The sequence below is a fragment of the Panthera uncia genome, assembly GCF_023721935.1.
Source record: "Panthera uncia isolate 11264 chromosome B3 unlocalized genomic scaffold, Puncia_PCG_1.0 HiC_scaffold_1, whole genome shotgun sequence".
NCBI lineage: Eukaryota > Metazoa > Chordata > Mammalia > Carnivora > Felidae > Panthera > Panthera uncia.
Genome location: NW_026057582.1, coordinates 130,291,058 through 130,310,172, shown reverse-complemented (window position 1 = coordinate 130,310,172; position 19,115 = coordinate 130,291,058). Strand labels below are relative to the sequence as shown.

At 41.4% G+C, this 19,115-nt stretch overlaps 1 protein-coding gene across 8 annotated transcripts in view; it reads left to right on the top strand.

Moving 5' to 3' along the window:
- MCTP2 (multiple C2 and transmembrane domain containing 2) overlaps positions 1-19,115 on the top strand; it is a 248,416-nt gene that overhangs the window by 204,921 nt on the left and 24,380 nt on the right. For 6 of the 8 annotated variants that reach the window (XR_007453911.1, XR_007453912.1, XM_049614044.1 and 3 more), the window contains one exon: positions 13,929-14,038. Coding sequence is in view for 6 of the 8 variants with exons in the window: in XM_049614044.1 (XP_049470001.1) it covers positions 13,929-14,038 (110 nt within the window). In the remaining 2 variants the exon portion in view is untranslated. The other 2 variants (XM_049614048.1, XM_049614047.1) reach the window with 2 other exon arrangements.

Here is a 19,115-nt window from a genome sequence, read left to right as displayed (position 1 = left end):
AGTATAAAATGCCCAGAAGATAGCAGCGAATTAAACCCTGGCTCCGTGACACAAACAGCCTTAAAATTAATTGGGCAAGCCAGATGGTTTTGCCCATTTGAAACAACTTGGGTGGATTACAAAGCAAATCTTGTTTGTTGTGCTAAAATGATCGCTAATAGCAAAATGATAAAATACAGTAGAATGTGTTTTAAACGGAAGTGACTCTTTCCAGAACAGGGTCACGCAGACGCAACTTTCTTCTCGACGGATTGATGTGAGTTGCTTCCGACTGATATGACTCCTCGAGCGCGAAACAGTTGTAGCCAGGCTAACGTGTGCCGGTGGGATGTTTCGCTAAAATAAACACAAGCACTCATGAAATTGTTTTAAACCTTTACTAAGCAGAATTCTAAAATTTGGTTTACCAAGGCTGGGAGGTGGGGAAGATGTCCTTCTGTTTGGCTCTGTTGAAATGAGCCCTCCGTAGAAGAGGGCATCATCTGCCCTTTAGAGATAATCGGGACCATGTGTCTGTGGCCCATCTGCGGAGGGCATCCAACAAGAAGGCAATGAATGAGAAAGTGGGGTTCAGTAAACTGGCAGGCAACATATCCAGGCCGTGGGGTCTGGACCAGTGGTTATCACAATGCACCCGTCTACTCAGGTGCCCCAAGGATTGTCCGCGGGGGTCTGGGAGTCTGGAGGTAGAACCAGTTGGGCTGTCCTTCAGGCCCTTCTGGGCAAGGACAGCTGAGTTGGAACCATTGCATCTACATGGAAGAGCCTTGGAGCGCTTGCATTTACCCAGGCGTGGCCCTCCCCACGGCAGATGGGCCAAACCCGATCCGCACAGAGGGTGTTGGCATCACGACGTTCCCCATTTCCTTCGGGGCGAGTCTCTTCTGGAGATACGTTGATTGTCGTATTTTCACAGGACCTTTAAGAGCCATAGCACGGCCATGCGTGTTTGCTTCCTCAATTTTATATGTCTATGATATCATCCAGAGGAATAAATCTAAAACGAAGTTTTGACTTCTCTCTATGCCTCCTTCTGCTTAACACAACCCTTCACCTGTTAGGGAGACTGGCGAGCTTTGCGGTCCTTATCAGTATCTTTCCACTCGCACTTTGCTACGAGAGCTGTAAAATATGGAGGGATTTTCAGCTTCAAAACTTCTGGAGCCCGCATCATCCACATATATTACAGTCCATCATTTCTTCGCATACAGCAAGCTTCCACAACTGAGATGTGCTCCTCAGAGACCTGCCCACACAGGCACCGGGCTGTTGCCCTCCACAGTGTGCTGTTTCCAGGGGCTTGTCCACAGAGCCCTTCTGGCTTCTGTTGCATGTTAGACGTGACAGACCAGGCTTCTGGGAACTGTAACACACCCAGTGAGCGATGAGCTGTTTACAAATTATAAACACACAGCCGTTTCCTTCCAAACCAGAAGAACAGAGGAAACTCCTTTCTATCCAAACTATCCATCTTGAAAGTGACACTCCTTAATTGCCAGCGCCCCTTCCCACCAAATACCATCACAGGCGACTGTGGAAGATGAAAGCATGTCAGGGCCCCTCGGCAGAGTTTCCTCAGGAGATGGGCACATTCCCGTCTTCTGCCTGTCTCTGATGCACCGACCAGGACGTGGTCTGGGGTCTGTCATACAAGTTTATTGTCTGGAGGGGGGATTGCTGTAAAATGACATCACTATAGCCTCTTGTTCCTTCTAGTTGTCAGACATCTGTGGGGGTGACCCGTATTAGAAGCCAAATGAGACTGCACGATTTTGTCTCCCTTTGTGTGGGGGAGGAGCAGTGGGGGGGCTTTCAGAAATAACCTAGAACCTTCAAGTGACTAGTTTTTTTGGCTTTTAGGAAACTAAAGGTACAGACTAAACTTTGAAGAGAGGAAATCTTTCTCTCTTATTCCTGATGGCCCACGCGAGAAATGGCTTGTTACAAGTATAGTTTGCTGGGGACCCCTGAACAAACAGAGAATGGCTAAGTTCAGCCAACAGCAATCAGCTGACATTTCCGATTTCTATTAGATTCCATATGTGGAATTCTTCTATGTGGACCTTATTTGTATGGATGGATTACAATGAAAATTGCATTAATTTTCTGCACAGTAAAGGTCAGTAATTGAAGCATGAACCAAGAAACTATTGTGTAAAATGCTGTATCCCATACTTAGGAAAGGTCACGCAAAGCAATAATATCTTGTTTTCATTGCAGAAGGTATAAATACTTGCATTAGAGTTTCTTTCTTTTTCCAGCCCAACAAATGCTTACATAGAATATTCAGCAGTTACTATTAACATCAGCAAGAAGAAATCATAAGGGCATGTAACAATAAGAAAACCCAAAAACACAAAAAACAAAAAAAACAACCAAAACCCTGTCTGTTGCTATCATAAAGATTCTGTGTTGTGATGTCTGCACTGTGAGTTGGTGTGCTTTTAACTCGGCTGTCAGAAATAGGGCTTGAATGATTTGTTCTAGAATTATCGATGGGTGAACAATTGTCTTACAGTGTTTGGTGGGGCGGGGGGAGACGTCGCTGTTGCATGTCAGTAACGGGTGAAAAACAGATATGGATGTTTTTAAGAAAATAAACATCTAGGGGCACCTGGGTGGCTCAGTCGGTTAAGTGTCTGACTTAGGCTCAGGTCATGATCTCACAGCTCATGAGTTCGAGCCCCACATCGGGCTGTGTGCTGACAAGCTCAGAGCCTAGAGCCTGCTTCTGATTCTGTGTCTCCCTCTCTCCCTCCTGCTCACACTCTGTCTCTGTCTGTCTCAAAAATAAACATTATAAAACTTTTTTCAAAAAAAATATAACTATAGGGGTGCCTGGGTGGTCAGTCGGTTGAGTGTCCAACTCTTGATTTCGGCTCAGGTCATGGTCCCAGAGTCATGGAATTGAGCCTTGCATTGGGCTCCACGTGACCATGGAACCAGCTTGGGAGTCTCTCTCCCTCTGCCCCTCTCCCCTGCTCGCTCTCTCTCTCTCTCTCTCTCTCTCTCTCCCTCTCTCTCTAAAATAAAAATAAAATTAAAAAAACTAAAAAGTAAACATCTAATACATTTTTATGGATCCGTTGTGGACCATTTTACCATGTAAGGATGCAAATGAATATGATATCTCTACCCTCTCTTCACAGATTAGGATGTCGTCATTAAAGTTTAAGTCCATTTTAAACCATCAGTTTCGGTGTTTAACATGGTTTCCATTCTCCAAACTGATTAGTCCACTCATCCCAGGCAGAGCCTTCTTTTTATTATTATTATTATTTTTAATGTTTATTTATTTTTGAGAGAGAGAGAGACAGAGTGTGAGCAGGGGAGGGGCAGAGAGGGAAGGAGACACAGAATCAGAAGCAGGCCCCCCTGTCAGCACAGAGCCCGATGCGGGGCTCGAACTCAGAAGCTGTGAGATCATGACCTGAGCCCAAGTCGGACACTTAACCAACTGAGCCACCCAGGCGCCCCCCCAGGCAGAGCCTTCTTAAGGAGAGAAGCATGTGGCATACATATTTCACAGGAGTTCTTGCTGGCATTGAACCTGCACAGTCCTTCGGATGAGTGGGCTAGGCCCACTATGCCCCATTCATTATGTTTTCTTATTCTAGACAGAAAAAAAAAAGATCTATCTCATCCCAACTATAGTACTTCCTAAAGGGGAGACCGTCATGCTTGGAGGAAGTTTCTTTTACAATCTCACAGCGAGAGTAGTTTCGCTTGGGATTCCTTTGCGCCTTCTTATGAATGCTCCAAACACAGCAAATTAGTTTGATTAGTGATTTTTTTTTTACCCTAGTGACAGAACAGTGGTACTTTGAAATGATAAAGTATGGCATTTTTAAGAAAACCCAAAGTCAGACAGTATCTTTGAAAGGTTAGCAATAGTTTAATACACACACATACCCACACTTTCAGGGCATATGCGATTTATACGCGGGGCAAATTGCAGAGGACCTGTTTAAGATGATTTTCAGGGAAATAAAGTCAATGGTTGCTCTAATTTAACTCCTTTTAATTTGATTTAATGTGATTTTTAGTGATGAAGTGATTTAATTGCTACCATTTCTACCAGACCATCTTACTTTCAAGACTTTAATATTAAAATGGATTCCAGCCAAATCTTAATTATCAGTTTACGCATGTTTTGAATGAGAAGGGATTGGCTTCCTTATTTCCAGCAGTCTTTTCTCCGACACACTGACTTGCTCAGATTTTTCTTTTAAAAATCAAACCCCCCATTCTTGATTACTTTTTGAGGTCATCCAGAAATGTCATTAATCTGATCTTTTTTCTTAAAAAAATTAATGTTTATTTTTGAGAGAGAGAGAGAGAGAGAGAGACAGAGTGTGAGCGGGGGAGGGGCAGAGAGAGAGAGGGAGACACAGAATCGGAAGCAGGCTCCACGCTCTGAGCTGTCGGCACAGAGCCCGACGCGGGGCTTGAACCCACGAATCGTGAGATCATGACCCGAGCCGAAGTCGAACACTTAACTGACTGAGCCACCCAGGTGCCCCTGATCTGACCTTTTTAAATTTTTTTTAATGTTTATTTATTTTTGAGAGACAGAGACAGAGCGTGAGCAGGCAAATGGCAGAGAGAGAGGGAGACACAGAATCAGAAGCAGGCTCCACGCTCTGAGCTGTCGGCACAGAGCCCGGCGCGGGGCTCGAACTCACGAACCACGAGATTGTGACCTGAGCTCAAGTCGGATGCTTAACGGACTGAGCCACCCAGGCGCCCCTGATCTGACCTCTTGAAGCATTACTCATCACATTACTATCAGTCTCACTAATATTCCTAGTGCTTATGTATTTTCTATGTGATTTCTACTGTAAGGATTATACTTGCTCAGTATGTTATTCCCAATATTGTGAAATATGATAGACTGTAAATTACATGGATTGTCTATCCTTCGATTACCTTACGTGCTCTAACAGAATGAAGTCAGAGACTCTGTCTTTATGGACTACCGTGTCTGGATATTTAATTTCTCATTGACTAAACTTATTACATCATGCTAATTAGAGTACATCGGACATTGTATCTCAGTCATCCGCCAGTCATTGTTTTTCTGAGGATAGTAGCTGTTCCTCGGCTTTCCTAATGAAACCCCATCTGTTTTTGTGGTTTGCCCTAAATCCGGACTATCCAGTGAGTTTACAAGATAATTGATAGCAAGGCGAATATATCTCTCTTTTCCTCAAGGGAAAAGTAATAATTTCTAGTAAGTAATAAATGACACAAAAGTAATAATATTATTTCAAGTATTAGTTAAATAATTATATTTATACAAATATGAATAGGGGCACCTGGATGGCTCAGGTTAAGGGTCCAACTCTTGATTTCAGCTCAGGTCATGCTCTCGTGGTTCATGGGTTCAAGCCCTGCATCGGACTCTGTGCTGACAGCTTGGAGCCTGGAACCTGCTTGCGATTCTGTCTCTCCCTCTCAATCTGCCCCTCCCCTGTTCGCACATACTCGTGTGCTCTCTCTCTCTCTCTCTCTCAGAATAAATAAGTAAACTTTAAAAGATAATATTGGTAGAGTGTTTACAATGTGCAGACTGTGTTTATATATTTGAGCCCATTCAGTACTCAGACCATTACATTTGGTATTAATTCCCCCATCTACAAATTAAGAGAAATTTTAACTACATAGGATAGTAACACAAATGCAGTTCTTCTGACCTAAATCAGGTTTATTTTTGACCCTGCCACACGGTCAGGCAGGAAACCTGTCATTAATGTATCGGTTCATTTTTCTGCATTGTTTTACATTTATGGAGTGTTTCCCCCCATGTCGAGCCCCTATCGGTACAAAGATTGAAACTATAAACATGGAGCTCTAAGTAAATAATCAGTATAGTGCGATGGCTTCTTTCATTAACGTTGGCACGTTATGTTGGGCAGTGACGCAAAATCGAAGGCACCCGCACAGCAAAATCAACAACCGCCAAGCATTGTGTGTTTACCTACAGTAGTGACAGAAGGCTGCCTCAGTACTTCTAGAAAACCACTAGCCCTGTTTGCCTTGGGATGGTATTTGTAGCGTCCGTCAGTTGGCTCGGAGAAGCTTCATGAAATAAACCTTCCTGAGCTCCACATTCCAAATCGTCATTTTAGACTGTTGCCGACTGTTCCTTTGTGTCTTATCACCACCTTCCTCTTGATGATGTTCATCCTTTTACTTTTTCCAGCAGTGAGGTTCTTTTCACACGCCAAAGAAACGTGTTGGTAAATCTCAGTCAGCGTGGAAGCACTTTGTGTAATGAACAGACATCTCCCCAGTGAAACGGCACACACCTTGGGGTTGACTGTGTGCGTGTGCGAGTTCACACACGTTTGTGCGCGTGCACGCACACGCATTCGACATCTCATGGGAAGAAATCCTAAAGACAGTTCCCAGTGCAGTAAGCCAGACTTCCCAAAGAATAATTTTTAATCTCCTGTCTCGGAAATATTGCTTCTTATCCTTTGTTATGACAGATGCTGAGGGTTTTTTTTTTTTTTTTTTCTTTTTCATGCTCAATGCCACTCAGTCTGTTTCTGGTGTTTATAATTCTCCAAGCTTTCAAATTACAGGCTTTTAATAGTCCATAGGATAAAACAGACCAAATATACTCCCATGGAAAGTCCAAAGTTATATTTTTGTGTCTCTGCTCTAGATGGCTGCCATTATTGGAAAGATCTGGAGATGGAATTTTGCATTGATCGCTTTTGGGAATGCTTCCCATCCTGTGACACATACTACTCAGGTTTTAAACATGTCAGAAGGATTTTTTTTCTGACATGGTCAATTTTCAGGACTATCTCCCTGGTTTGGCTTAGGTAATTAATAGAGAAATGAGGATTTTTTTTTTTTCCCAACATCAGAACATGTGGGAGAGATTTAATGTAACACACTGATTATATAATTAATTCTGAGTTGCAAATTCATTTTGATGGTGTGAATTCTCTCCCAGAGGCTCAAAGCTAGTTTATTGCACCTACAGGGCCATAGTCATTGGAGACGTGGGGGGAGACGACAAGGCCTGAAGAGGGATGAATTTGCCTCCTGATTTATGTTTGGTTTTGCTTTGAAAGGAAGCACATGATTTGTCCTGAATTCAACTGATGACAGAACTTAGCCAAAGGACTCAGGTTTTGCTTTTTCACCGTGGAAAAATGGCAATCTTACACTCATCTCCGTATGATAATATACATTTTTAGGTTACATGCTTGGCATTTGTCTTACCATGAGCGCCGCTCTTTCTTTATAGGGCATAAGAAAACAAAGGAACCTTATGAAATTTGAATTCTGTGTCTGGAAAGTTCCATGCTCTCATCTCTCCCATCGTATTGTGACACGGGCTTTGTCATAAAGGAGGCCCTAAATCATACGAGTTGACTTACGCCTCCCTGAGTTTTCAAGTTTGTCGTAAGAAATACAACCCGTTCTTTCTCAGATTCAGGGATGGCAGAGTCAAGTGCGTGTGGAGACACAGTCATCTTGTGCATTTGCTAATGACACTAGTGGCCGCTGCTGTTTTTATTACGCATTTCCCTCTATAAATCAGAAGTCTCCGATGTTAGGGCAACATAGAAGCACACGCGGTAACCGTTCTGTCTTTCTGAATGAGTCTCTGTTACTCTTCCCAGGCGATTTGGTAGCAGCAGCAGCTGTAATGTTGTGTTTGCTAAACTGTTGTCACCACATTCCGTGGTTCAATCTGAGACGTGTAAATAAAGCCAGCATGACGCGGGTAAGACCGCCAGATGATCTTTCGTACAACGCAGGGCAACATGAGCAGACTTATCTTGGAAGACCACTGCTTTCGAAACTCTAAATCACCTTAGTCTTCTTTCAACCAGACCAGAGGTTTCACATTCTTTTCTCTCTTTGCATTCTTGAAGGGAAGGGGCTTCGGTTTAGGAAGTACCTGGAATGCACCACGTGCTTTACATACTTTATGATGTGAATGATATTTAATTCTTCAAACACTCAATCAGGAAAGGATGAGCCTTTCCCTTTTTCCAGACAGCAAAGTCGGGACTCAGGAGGAGTGAGGAGTTCGCCGTGATGGCAAACCGAGTGGATGTCAAGACAGAGTCAAACCCAGTTCGTTCTGACCAGAGCCTATTAGTTTACATAAGGTGCAGGTCTGGGTCGAGCTGGGAAGTCTCATGGTTTGTTTGTTTTTTCTTTCGACTTTTTACCGGTTGGCACCAACAGCCCCTGGGTACCCTGAGCTCTTAAATACAAGAATGGAAAGAAATATTTTCAAAAGGCATTATTTAACATACACTCGCGTGAGTATTGAGCAAAATCGTGCTGGAAAGGAAGAGTAGGTGGAAATACGTAACGGAACAAAGTGTCTCCAAATTATATATTCTACAGTAAGGAAAGAGAACAGGCAGCCATAGACATCATAGAAACAAATGTCAAAGAGAACAAATGCGTGCCGAATGCCTACCTTGCGAAACGTCTGCCAGACACTTAAGGGGCTTCTTGTAATGGGGACACACTTGCTCTGGAGTGAAGTTCTGGACTGGAATCATTCCTCTGCCACGTGTCCTTTCCTTGCCCAGAAAATTTCCATTTACCGTTTTCCCCTGTCTGCGCAGGCGTTGACCAGAGAGCTCACAGACACCGCGTTAAATCCAGCAACTAACCAGGCATAAACCCATCTATTTTCCTGACGCTTTTCAGGGCCTGCCTCACTAACACCTAGCTTTAAGGGAAGGCTTTTGGATGGTCACTGAAAACACAAGATGCTCTCAGATGGGTCCGTCCCTTCTTATCTCAAGCAGTGGAGGAGAAGCATCTGATGCTTCTACTCTAATCGGCCACCTGGCATAGCAGCCTGTCGCGGCATGGCGATTGCCAAATCTGTTAAGGTGCGTAAAGCCTCCACACTGCCAGTTCAGAGTGGTGAGTGGGAAAGAGGACAGATTACAGGGTGAGTGTATGTTAAATATATGCAGAATTTAAACAGTTCTATGGATAAGAGAATAAAAAATAGTCTGAACACATTTATCATAGTGTTTTGTTTTGCTCATTCCAATGAGTAAATCTGCACTTAAAACTTTTGTTTTTAACTGTTGGGTAAAGCCTTTTTAATGAGTGAATAATAAATTCAGAGTACACGTTTAGGAAATAGTCAAGTAATGATCCCCGCTTTGTCGAGATACTTGCTGATGTGCTAACTAAATAGATGTGTGTTTACATTTCTTGTCTATCCTCTGGGGCCATGACCATATCTCTTAAGTTTACAAGTAGGTAAACTTAAGTTACAAATCTGCTAAAGAGGCCTCAACAGTAGTTACTTCAAGAAGACCATTTCTGGAAACATGCTTTTATTCAGGCAGCTGAAAACTTGTATTTAGATACCTCTCTGTGGAGTATGACTTTTCTTTTAGATCAGATGACTGTTCTACATTTATTGATTTTCCATCCCAAGGTTTCATTGAACATGTATGAAAAATGGCAAGCTGGCTGTTCATATGTTGACTCGGGTAGCACCAACATATAAAAAACCTTGTGCAGCATCAAATAATGGTGGTCTTTTCTGGATGACATCAGATGACTCAGAATATCAAATAAGTTCATTCTAAAATTGTTTTCATTTTTTTATCCAATATATGGAGCCAAAATAAAGCTTTTGCTAGTTAGTTTTACCAATGACGAAATCTTTGACATCGGGAACGCCATTGTAAACTTAGTTGAAACACTGAGCATTGGGGCTTATTGAATTTGGTAGCGACAATATGAATGCAAACTTTGATGAAGGACAGCATCATGGCCAATAAGATATTCTTACAAAATGAGGGAATCTATGAGACAGAAATGTACTTGGGATCGGCCGCAGTGCCCTGATTTTCCATGATTGTGTACAGACAAATGATAATGTGCCATCGATTGAATTAGAAGCTGCAGTGTCCACATTTATCAATATTAATTTTTTTTAATGTTTACTCTTGAGAGAGAGAGAGAGAGAGAGAGAGAGAGACAGAGCATGAGCGGGGGAAGGGCAGAGCTAGAGAGAGAGAGACATAGAACCTGAAGCAGGCTCCGGGTTCTGAGCCATCAGCACAGATCCCCAGGCGGAGCTCGAACTCACAAGCCATGAGATCATGACCTGAGCCGAAGTCAGACGCTTAACCAACTGAGCCACCCAGGCGCCCCTATAAATATTTTATATATACGGTGTTGAGTAGCAACAACAGAGTTTTTCATGACAAGGATATGTCAGATATAAAAAAATGTACTTCAGTGTGGCAATGTGCACTCTGTTTTTGCTGTTGATCACCAATCTGATTTTAGGAATCCTTGAACCTTTAAAGAGCTCTTCGTCAACCTACACATTTCCCAGAGCTATTGAACTCTTGTGCAAAAAGAAATCTCTACAGTTTTTGTTGAATCTGGGTCATAATCAGTTGGCAATTTTTAATCGAAATCTTCAATGATTGAATGGCAAGTCACTTCATCTCTGAAAGCTGCTAGTGAGTGGAAGTGGATTTTTTAAAAAGCTAGCAAAAAAGACACTGCCATTTAAAAAAAAATTTTTTTTTACAAGGACAAGGAATATTTGCCACAAAGTAATCGATGAGGTCAAATGCTTTGTGCTATTCGGTGTTGAAATTCTGAAGTTTTCCTTTGAGATGTCTCAATTTGTGGGAAAAAAATCTTTTGATGTTTAATAGAATAAATACATATCTTACCAAAGAATGGAGGGAAATTGAGAAGCCACTTACTTTTCAGTATGCATTTTGTTAAACGTTGAGAAGAATCATGGAGACAATTCATTTGAAGTTTTATCTTGAAAAGATGTTTGACAGAGAATGTTCATACGAGCGGATATAAAATATTTGGGCTGAAATATATGCAGATCTCAATACTTAAAAACTAAAATTGATAATGATTTTCTCCATGTAACACATTTTTTGGTGTGAGATTTCAAGGTACCTCAGTGCCTGTAGAGAGAGTATTGTTGTAATTAAAATTATGACCCACAGTAGAGTCAATTAAAGGTGTCAATTTAATGGCTGTTAAGGGCAACTCTGAAGATGATTAAGAACAATTTTACGAAATATAGAAAAAGATGGCATTAAAAAGTACATTCTTTTGACAAGTACCCTGACCTGGGACTATAAATAGATATAACCAGGAAACCAGTTACATGTATGAATGTGTAGCACAAATAATCATTTTTTATGTATCATTTAAAAATGTTCAGATACCATAAGTACATTTCTTTTAATATACAAAATACGCTTTTTAAAATATTTGAAGGACTGTATTTATAAGAATAAAATGGAATAGTTATGTGGGTCCATCAATATGATAAAACCAAGTCGACAGTTGATAAGTATTTCAAAGGTGATATAATTCTGATTACTTTTAAAAGTATACAGATTTGGTTGATAAATTACTCTCCTTTTAGCTGAGACATGGTGGGACTCTTTAACCTTGTCTTCGAATATTAAATAGGCAAACTAAAACATCAAATTCGTGAAAAAGTAAAAGGACGTTGAGACAATCATTTGTTATTTGGGTTTACTAACTACTTTCTTCACAACCAGAATCTCATCATTTAGGTTTTTTGTAGGGAGGGGAGAAACAAAAAACAGTCAACTGAACTTAGGACACTCTTATGAAGTTGAACTGCATGGAAATTTGAATCCTTTTCCAAGAAATTGTTTTGACCCAAAGCCTATGCTGCTGAAAAGAGGAAGCTACTTTTGCCCTTTGGGTCAGATTCCCTGGTGCTTTCAAATCCTTCTTTGTAAACACGAATACTTGTGTAGCAGACAGAGATGGGTTTTCACCATTGTGCCCGTTAATAGATGTTGTGGATTGCTGAGCATAGATTAGGTTGCTCTGGCAACATATCTAATTTTTAATGCAAGCTGCTTGAAGAATTAGAGAGTAAGGGAAATAAGGAATTTAAAGAGGGGATGAAAAAAGGAAAAATGTCTCGCAAGTTTGATGTACCGAGAGGACACGAGCCCACCTTCTTCTTCTGTGCAGAATTCTCGGATTAAGGAGGTCAGCCCAGATGGTAAGAGATTCTTCAAACCATCCCGGCACCACCCCCTTTACCATAGAGGGGCTGACAGTGGTACATTCTCACCTCTACCCTCTGTGTGGTCTGTTTTGGCCACACGTGGCTTCAGAAACCAGGACAGGTGCAAGAAGGGAAGTGCTTTTTGACATTTCTGCCATATTGGTGCTTTCACCCACCATCTCTAACTGGGTGGTGGGTTCTCTCTTCCCACCCAAATTGTGTCCAGTTTGATGGAAAAGAGAATACAAGAGGAGAGCGAAATATTTTCTTTCACTTCAGAGAAGGTTATTCTTTTTTTTTTTCAACATTTATTTATTTTTGAGACAGAGAGAGACAGAGCATGAACAGGGGAGGGGCAGAGACAGAGGGAGACACAGAATCTGAAACAGGCTGCAGGCTCTGAGCGGTCAGCACAGAGCCCGACCCGGGGCTCGAACTCATGGGCCGCGAGATCATTACCTGAGCCGAAGTCGGACGCTTAACCGACCAAGCCACCCAGGCGCCCCCAGAGAAGGTTATTCTTAAAATGGTCTCTTCAATTTAGAAGGTTTTGCTCCATAATTTAGCAGAATTCTAACTCCAGTAGAATTCTAGATAGAAATGAAAAGCTTTGTTAGATTTATTTGAGGTTTTGCGTTAGATGTACTGGCTGCAGTGACCCTGATAGGCAAAAGCCAAGAGGATACTCGCTAAATCCCGGTCACGATAGAGTTCCCAGGAAGCTAGATTATAATATCAGAAAATAAGAAATTGTGTAAAAATACCACTGTTTAGAGAATAGTCTTTTCTCCAACATTTGAGTAATTTCCAAATTCTTTTTGTAAGCATTAACTGCCTAACATGGTAAAACACATTTGAGATTTTCTTTTTTTTTTATTAAAAAAATTTTAACGTTTATTTATTTTTGATGGAGAGAAAGAGAGAGCGTGAGTGGGGGAGGGGCAGAGAAAGAGGGAGACACAGAATCTGAAATGGGCTCCAAGCTCTGAGCTGTCAGCACAAAGCCCGATGCGGGGCCCGAACTCCCAAACTTCGAGATCATGGCCTGAGCCCAAGTCTGACGCTTAACTGAAGTCTGACCTGAGGCACCCAGGTCTTGAGATTTTCTAGAAGCAAAGTAAGGATACTATTCTTAGAAGGCTGAATTCTGTTTCATGTGAAGCACGGGAGACTGGGGAAGATGCACTTGTATTTGCTTCTGATTCTATAAAGGAAAAGCCAGTCGATCATTGGGCAGCCTCCACAGGGATAACCTGTGTAGGATGCAGTCTCTGACAATGACTTTGTCTGCCTCCAGCGGCCTATTGTCTTTCTGAGGCGGTTGCCAAAGGATGACTGAAATGTTCATCAGATTTACAGTGGGTTTAAAACACAACAAAAAATGTAATAGAGTTTGACAAAGAAGCCGCAGGAGTAGGAGACGCAACATCATCTGGAGTTCTCATATACCGTGTTGTCACCTGCTGAAAATGTTTCTGAAGGATTGTGAGGGGACGTGGGCAAGGGGAGCTGGCAGGTGAGCTTGTGAAGCCAGACAGGACGTCGGGCTCAGCCAAGTGGAAGGAGCTGCGAGTTCTCTGGCAGAAACAGCAGCTTCCACAGAGAAATGAAGCTCTTGGTTCTGTGGAGTTTCCACACAACATGGCCTCGTACTGAGGTAGCAACTGAGGCACGCTGTGAAGGGTTGTATCTGAATGAGTGGGCAGTAGTTCCTCAGAGTCAATAAATATTTAAGCTGTGAACGATAGGATTCCTCCCTTGGAGTCACTCTGTGGATGAGTACCTTGTTATTGTAACAGGGCATAGACATTTCTGTTATGGGACAATAAAAAGAAAACGTGACCAAGTTAAGTCTTGCCTTTATGTTTCCTAGGAATCCGAGAAAAAGGGGTTAATTGAAAGAATCTATATGGTACAGGATATTGTTTCAACTGTTCAAAACATCTTGGAGGAAATAGCTTCTTTTGGAGAAAGAATTAAAAAGTAAGTTCTACGTTCGTGCTGTGTTTGAAATGGAGCTGCCATCCATAAGGACGGTGGGGGTAAGGGGGCGGGGCGGGGGGGGATCAATAAATGCAAAAAACAAAAACCAAAAGGTAACAGTGTTTGGGGCAAGTCCTATTTATGTTTGTTGGTTTGTTCTTTGGGCTTGTCCGCCTTACAGCTGGGCAGTGCCTCAGAACTGGGGTGACGATATGGCCAATTCACACCAATTGCCCTGCCATGATTATCTCCCTCTCAAAATATCTTGGTTTGGGTGATAAATTAAAGATTTTTTTTTAAAGAAGAGTATCCTAATCAGAAATTAAAAAGGAAGGAAATATGCTCTAAAGTTACCTTTTTCAGCGAAAACATAGACCACAGTGAATGCCTTGAGTCATTTTTTCTCAACGTATCAAAGGATTGTACATAGCTAACAGACTTTCTTTTTAAGGGGAAATGAGTAAATATTTTCATCTTGGTGGACCGTAACTACTCAATTCTGCTAAGTATGAAATCAGGCGTCATTGATACCTAAGTGAATGGGTATGAAATGTGTTCTAACAAAACTTTATTTACAAAAGCAGGTGGCAGGCCAGAGTTGACTGATATCCAACCCGTAGCTGTCACTTCCTACCTTAGGGCACAAGGACTAAATATCCAATAGAGTCTCAGTTGAGAAAGACTCTTTCTGTGATTCTTGTTTGTTTTGTTTTGAGCATTATGAACTCTGTATAACCTGGTCTTCATTTGGGACCAATGAACAGAGCAATTTTTAATTTTCTTGGCTTTTAAATTGTAAACATATTTCCTCTTTTAAATCCAGAATTATGTCAACTGTGTTGTTCTTTCTGAAGATTAATACTTTTTTCTTATTTTGTTGGCCATTCTAGCTTCTGTAAGCAATGAAGATAATACTTTAGAAATTTCATGGGTAAAGAAGAGATTAAAATTAGTGCTAAAAGCCAAGGGAAAGTTTTACATACCAAGATGCAAGGAAATCAGTAAGTTATAATTAGCAGCAGGAAATATAAATAGTTAATATGGAACTCTCTACGGATACTGATCTTTCTCAGTTCCTTATCCAATTCAGTCGCTCTTGTGTGGCCATTTACTATTGGCACAGTAAGACGTGTTCGTGTTGTTTATAAAATAGGTTATAAATCATCTTTAAACAAATTTGGTAAGTTTTACTGAATTTACATGTTGCTATTCCCATTATCAATGTCTTAGAAGAAAAATTAAAGAGCAGGAAGATTTTTTCTTATATATGTCTGTGCCTACCTGCTTTTTTCCTCTTGATTTTATATAAATTGACCAAAGGTTTCTTAAATTACCCTCAAAGTTGTTTAACAGAAACGTGACAATAGAAAATAGTCAAATGATGAGGAGGGCATAATAGTTCTCCCTTCATTCACTTATTAACTCTCAGCTCTAAGTTTCAGGCACTGACCTGGTCTAAGAATGAGAAATATTCCATAAAACCATGATAATAGCAACATCAGCTCACGTCATGTGCTGGCCAGACACTGTTGTAAACTCTTCACACATACTAATTTATTTAAGAAGTTACTGAGAGGAATCAGATTACAGGATTCCAGAAAGCCTATGGATTAAGGATTGTTAATCTACCCATTTTACAGATGAGGAAATGGAATCAGAGAGTGATTAACTCTGTAGCCCAAGGTCACAGAACTAGTAAGTGAAGAAGCTTAAATTAAAAAAAAAAAAATTTTTTTTTTGATATTTATTTACTTTGGGAGTGGGGGGGTGGCAGCGAGCAGGGGAGGGGCAGAAAGCAGGCTCCAGGCTCTGAGCTGTCAGCACAGGGCCCGACCGAGGGCTCGAACTCACGAACCGTGAGATCATGACCTGAGCTGAAGTCGGACGCTCAACTGACTGAGCCACCCAGGTGCCCTGAAGAAGCTTAGATGTTAACCCGCCCGCCTCACTACTACCCTAGAATGTCATTTTCCTCTAAGGAGCTATTTCCCAATGAGGGAGAATAGTAATAAGACAATTAGAATTCAGTTGCACTGATGTGACGTAGCGGTAAGGCAGGCTGTTAGGAGAGATCTGACCAGCCCAGAAAGGGATGTAGGAGAGAGAAAGACCGACAGAGGGTAGTTCTGAAGAAACAATACCTTATCAGCATGTCTGATAATGGAAAGAGATAGTTGAGGAAAGAGTGGAAGAATCAAGAAGTCAGTAAGTGGGAGACTTTGTGCGAAGGTTCAAAGCCCAAGACTGTACTAGATACAGTGAGTGTATGGGGGCTTAGTATGTCTGTGTGACAGCAGATGGTGGTGGCGGTGCGTGGAGGTGAGGCAGATCGTACAGGGCCTTGAGTGGGTGGGAAAAAAAAATTGAGTGAGGAACATTCTGGAAGCAAGGAGGATAAGAGGATGTGGAGTGGGGGCAAGACCGAGGAAGGAAGACCGTGTCGTTTGGTAAAATTGTCTCCATGCTCAAAGGTCTCTAACAGACAAATGTGGCTGTTGTGCAGCTGATAATGGTCAAGGAAATGTGTCTGATGAGAGAAGAAGGCAGGGCGATTTAGACAGGCCCCCATGTCTGCAGTGCGTCTGAGGGGCAGCTGTGCCCAGCACAGCTGTGGTGGCCATGTCTGAGATGTATTTTCAGCCATGAACAGAGTACTGTTCTGCCCAGCTGCAGCACAGGAAGGAAGGCTCATGAGGCTCTACTCCTATTAATTCTTTGGCCATTCATTACTACTGTGACCTTAAAGGTCCTACTGGGCATTCAAGTGGGACCGCATGTGTAACTCTGCTGGAATATTCCATTGTAATTCAGTGTTTAAGGACCAAGAAAACTTTTACCCAACTTCTGGCAACCAGTAAATAAATAAGCTCACATAAAACTCTTAGAGCAAGGCTTCCCCATACCTGACTGGGAAGACCCCATTCATATTTTCTTTTTCTAACTCTTCTCTACTTTCTCTAATTATCTTCCCTAATATTGTACTTGTTTCAAACGTTAGCATGTAACAGGCTAACACAGTCACTGAACATGTAGCATCTAGATTATCTCAGACAGCAGGCTGGATGCGTCAGAAGAGTGCTGTATTTTATTTGTCCTGTCATGATGGAGGGTTGGCTTTAACATTTGTATCTTTGCACGGGCAGGGAAATCTCCACAGAGGAGACCATGAGAAACACGTAGGACAGGGAAGCCATCCCTGCAAATGGTCCAGAGTCAGGTTTGGAAGGCACATCCGTAGGAAGTAGAACTTCTGTTAGAAAATGGCGTCGAGAAATACTAAGCAGTGAAGATGAGGAGGGAGGTTAAGGGCAGCTTGAATCAAAGCGAGGGCATGGGGAGTGATAGTCTGATTCAGCCGGGGTTTACTCTGAGAGTGATGTGCTGAAAGGAACAAAGAATGAAGTCAGAAAGACCAAGGAGAGGGCCAGAGGCTAGGTATGAGGAAAAAGTTCACAAGGGAGGATGAGAACCATGCCTCGTGAATGAAAGCATCGTGTGGGGTACATTACAAAAGAGTAATCTATAGAATTATATGACCAGTCGATCCTGTTTCCATGCGTAGTAAAGTCAGAAGAATTCATTTGTCCTAGCCTGGGAAATGAGAGAAATAATGGTTCCATGGGCATAAAGGTCAACTATTGGGACACCCAACTGGGGGAAGAAGTACAGGATGGGGCTGGACCCCCCCCTTACGAGATATAGTCAGTCAGTTTTGTTTAGTGTTTTGGAACTGGGAAAATGATATTCTTAGGACATATTAGTAAGCCTGAATGATTGAATGAACAAAGAGTCACTGATTTTTTTTTTCCACTAACTGAAGGGTGTGGCTCATTTGTCTCATGACTTCCCGAGTCAGGGATTGCTTGCTTAGGAATTTAGGGAGCTCTCAAGTCAGGAAAACTAGAGAAGTCTGTGAAAATGTTTCACCCAGTGTTTGATTTTGAGATGGAAAGCTTAGATTTATCAGGGTTTATCCACCTTGGGTGTTCTTGGAAACTAGCATAAGATATTCCATGATAACAAAGGGAAGGTCTAGTAAGTTCTTGAGTGTTAGAGGTATTACAGTATAATGTCTTTGAGTTAAGTCCTCAGTATGAACAGGAGTATTGAATCAATTAAATGAGCAAAATACACCTTTTTACTTGTTCTAAAGTGCCTACTGTAGAGGGCAGTGAGAGGGCTCTTGAGCTGACTTTCTGAATTCAGATCCCAATTCTGCCACTTGTGTGGAAGGTACGTGATCTGGGGCCAATTATTTAACTTTTATGACTCAGTCCTCATTTATAGAATGGGAGTAATAATTATTCCTGCTTCATAACATTTTTTTTGTAAGAATTAAAGGAATTAGTACATGAAAAGAGCTCAGACCAGTAGACAGATCCATTACTAGCTTAAAAACATGGACTGTTATGAATATTATTTTTGAAAAACTGCCTTGACTTTCTTTTTCTGTGTCTTAAATTTAAAAAAAAAATGTAAACAGTGAATGTCCCCTTCTTTTTTGAAAACATTAAAATGCTCTCTGCTATCATTGTGAGTTGCTCAGGGGAAGACGCAAGAGTTAACTGACTTTGCTGTTGGGAGAGCAAATCTGACAGTGTGTTTGTGACAGTGTCTGATACACGTCTTCATTTCTAGCACCCAGTGACACACGACTCGTTTGTACACACACAGACAACTATTGAGATTTTGATAAGGATTGCATTAATTGGGAAATAATTGACATCTTGATAAACTTTTAAGTTTTCTAATGTAGTCTTCTGTCTATTCAGGCCATCTTGAATTTCTTCCAGAATTATTTTAGATTTGTATGTATAGAAGTGTGACGCATTTTTGTGAGATATATTCCTAAGTCCTTGATTTGTTTCATGGTATTTTAAATGGTATCTTTTTGTTTCAGACTGCATTTTTACTTATTTGTTCCTGGGATATAGAAGTGAAATGAATTTCCCCACACTGACTTTGTATTTCTAAATTTTGGTAAACCTAGTTACCTTAATTTATATCTGAAGATTATTATCCTTAATTTTCTATTGCAGAAACATATTTTTAGGAATAATTGTTTATTCCTTATTTT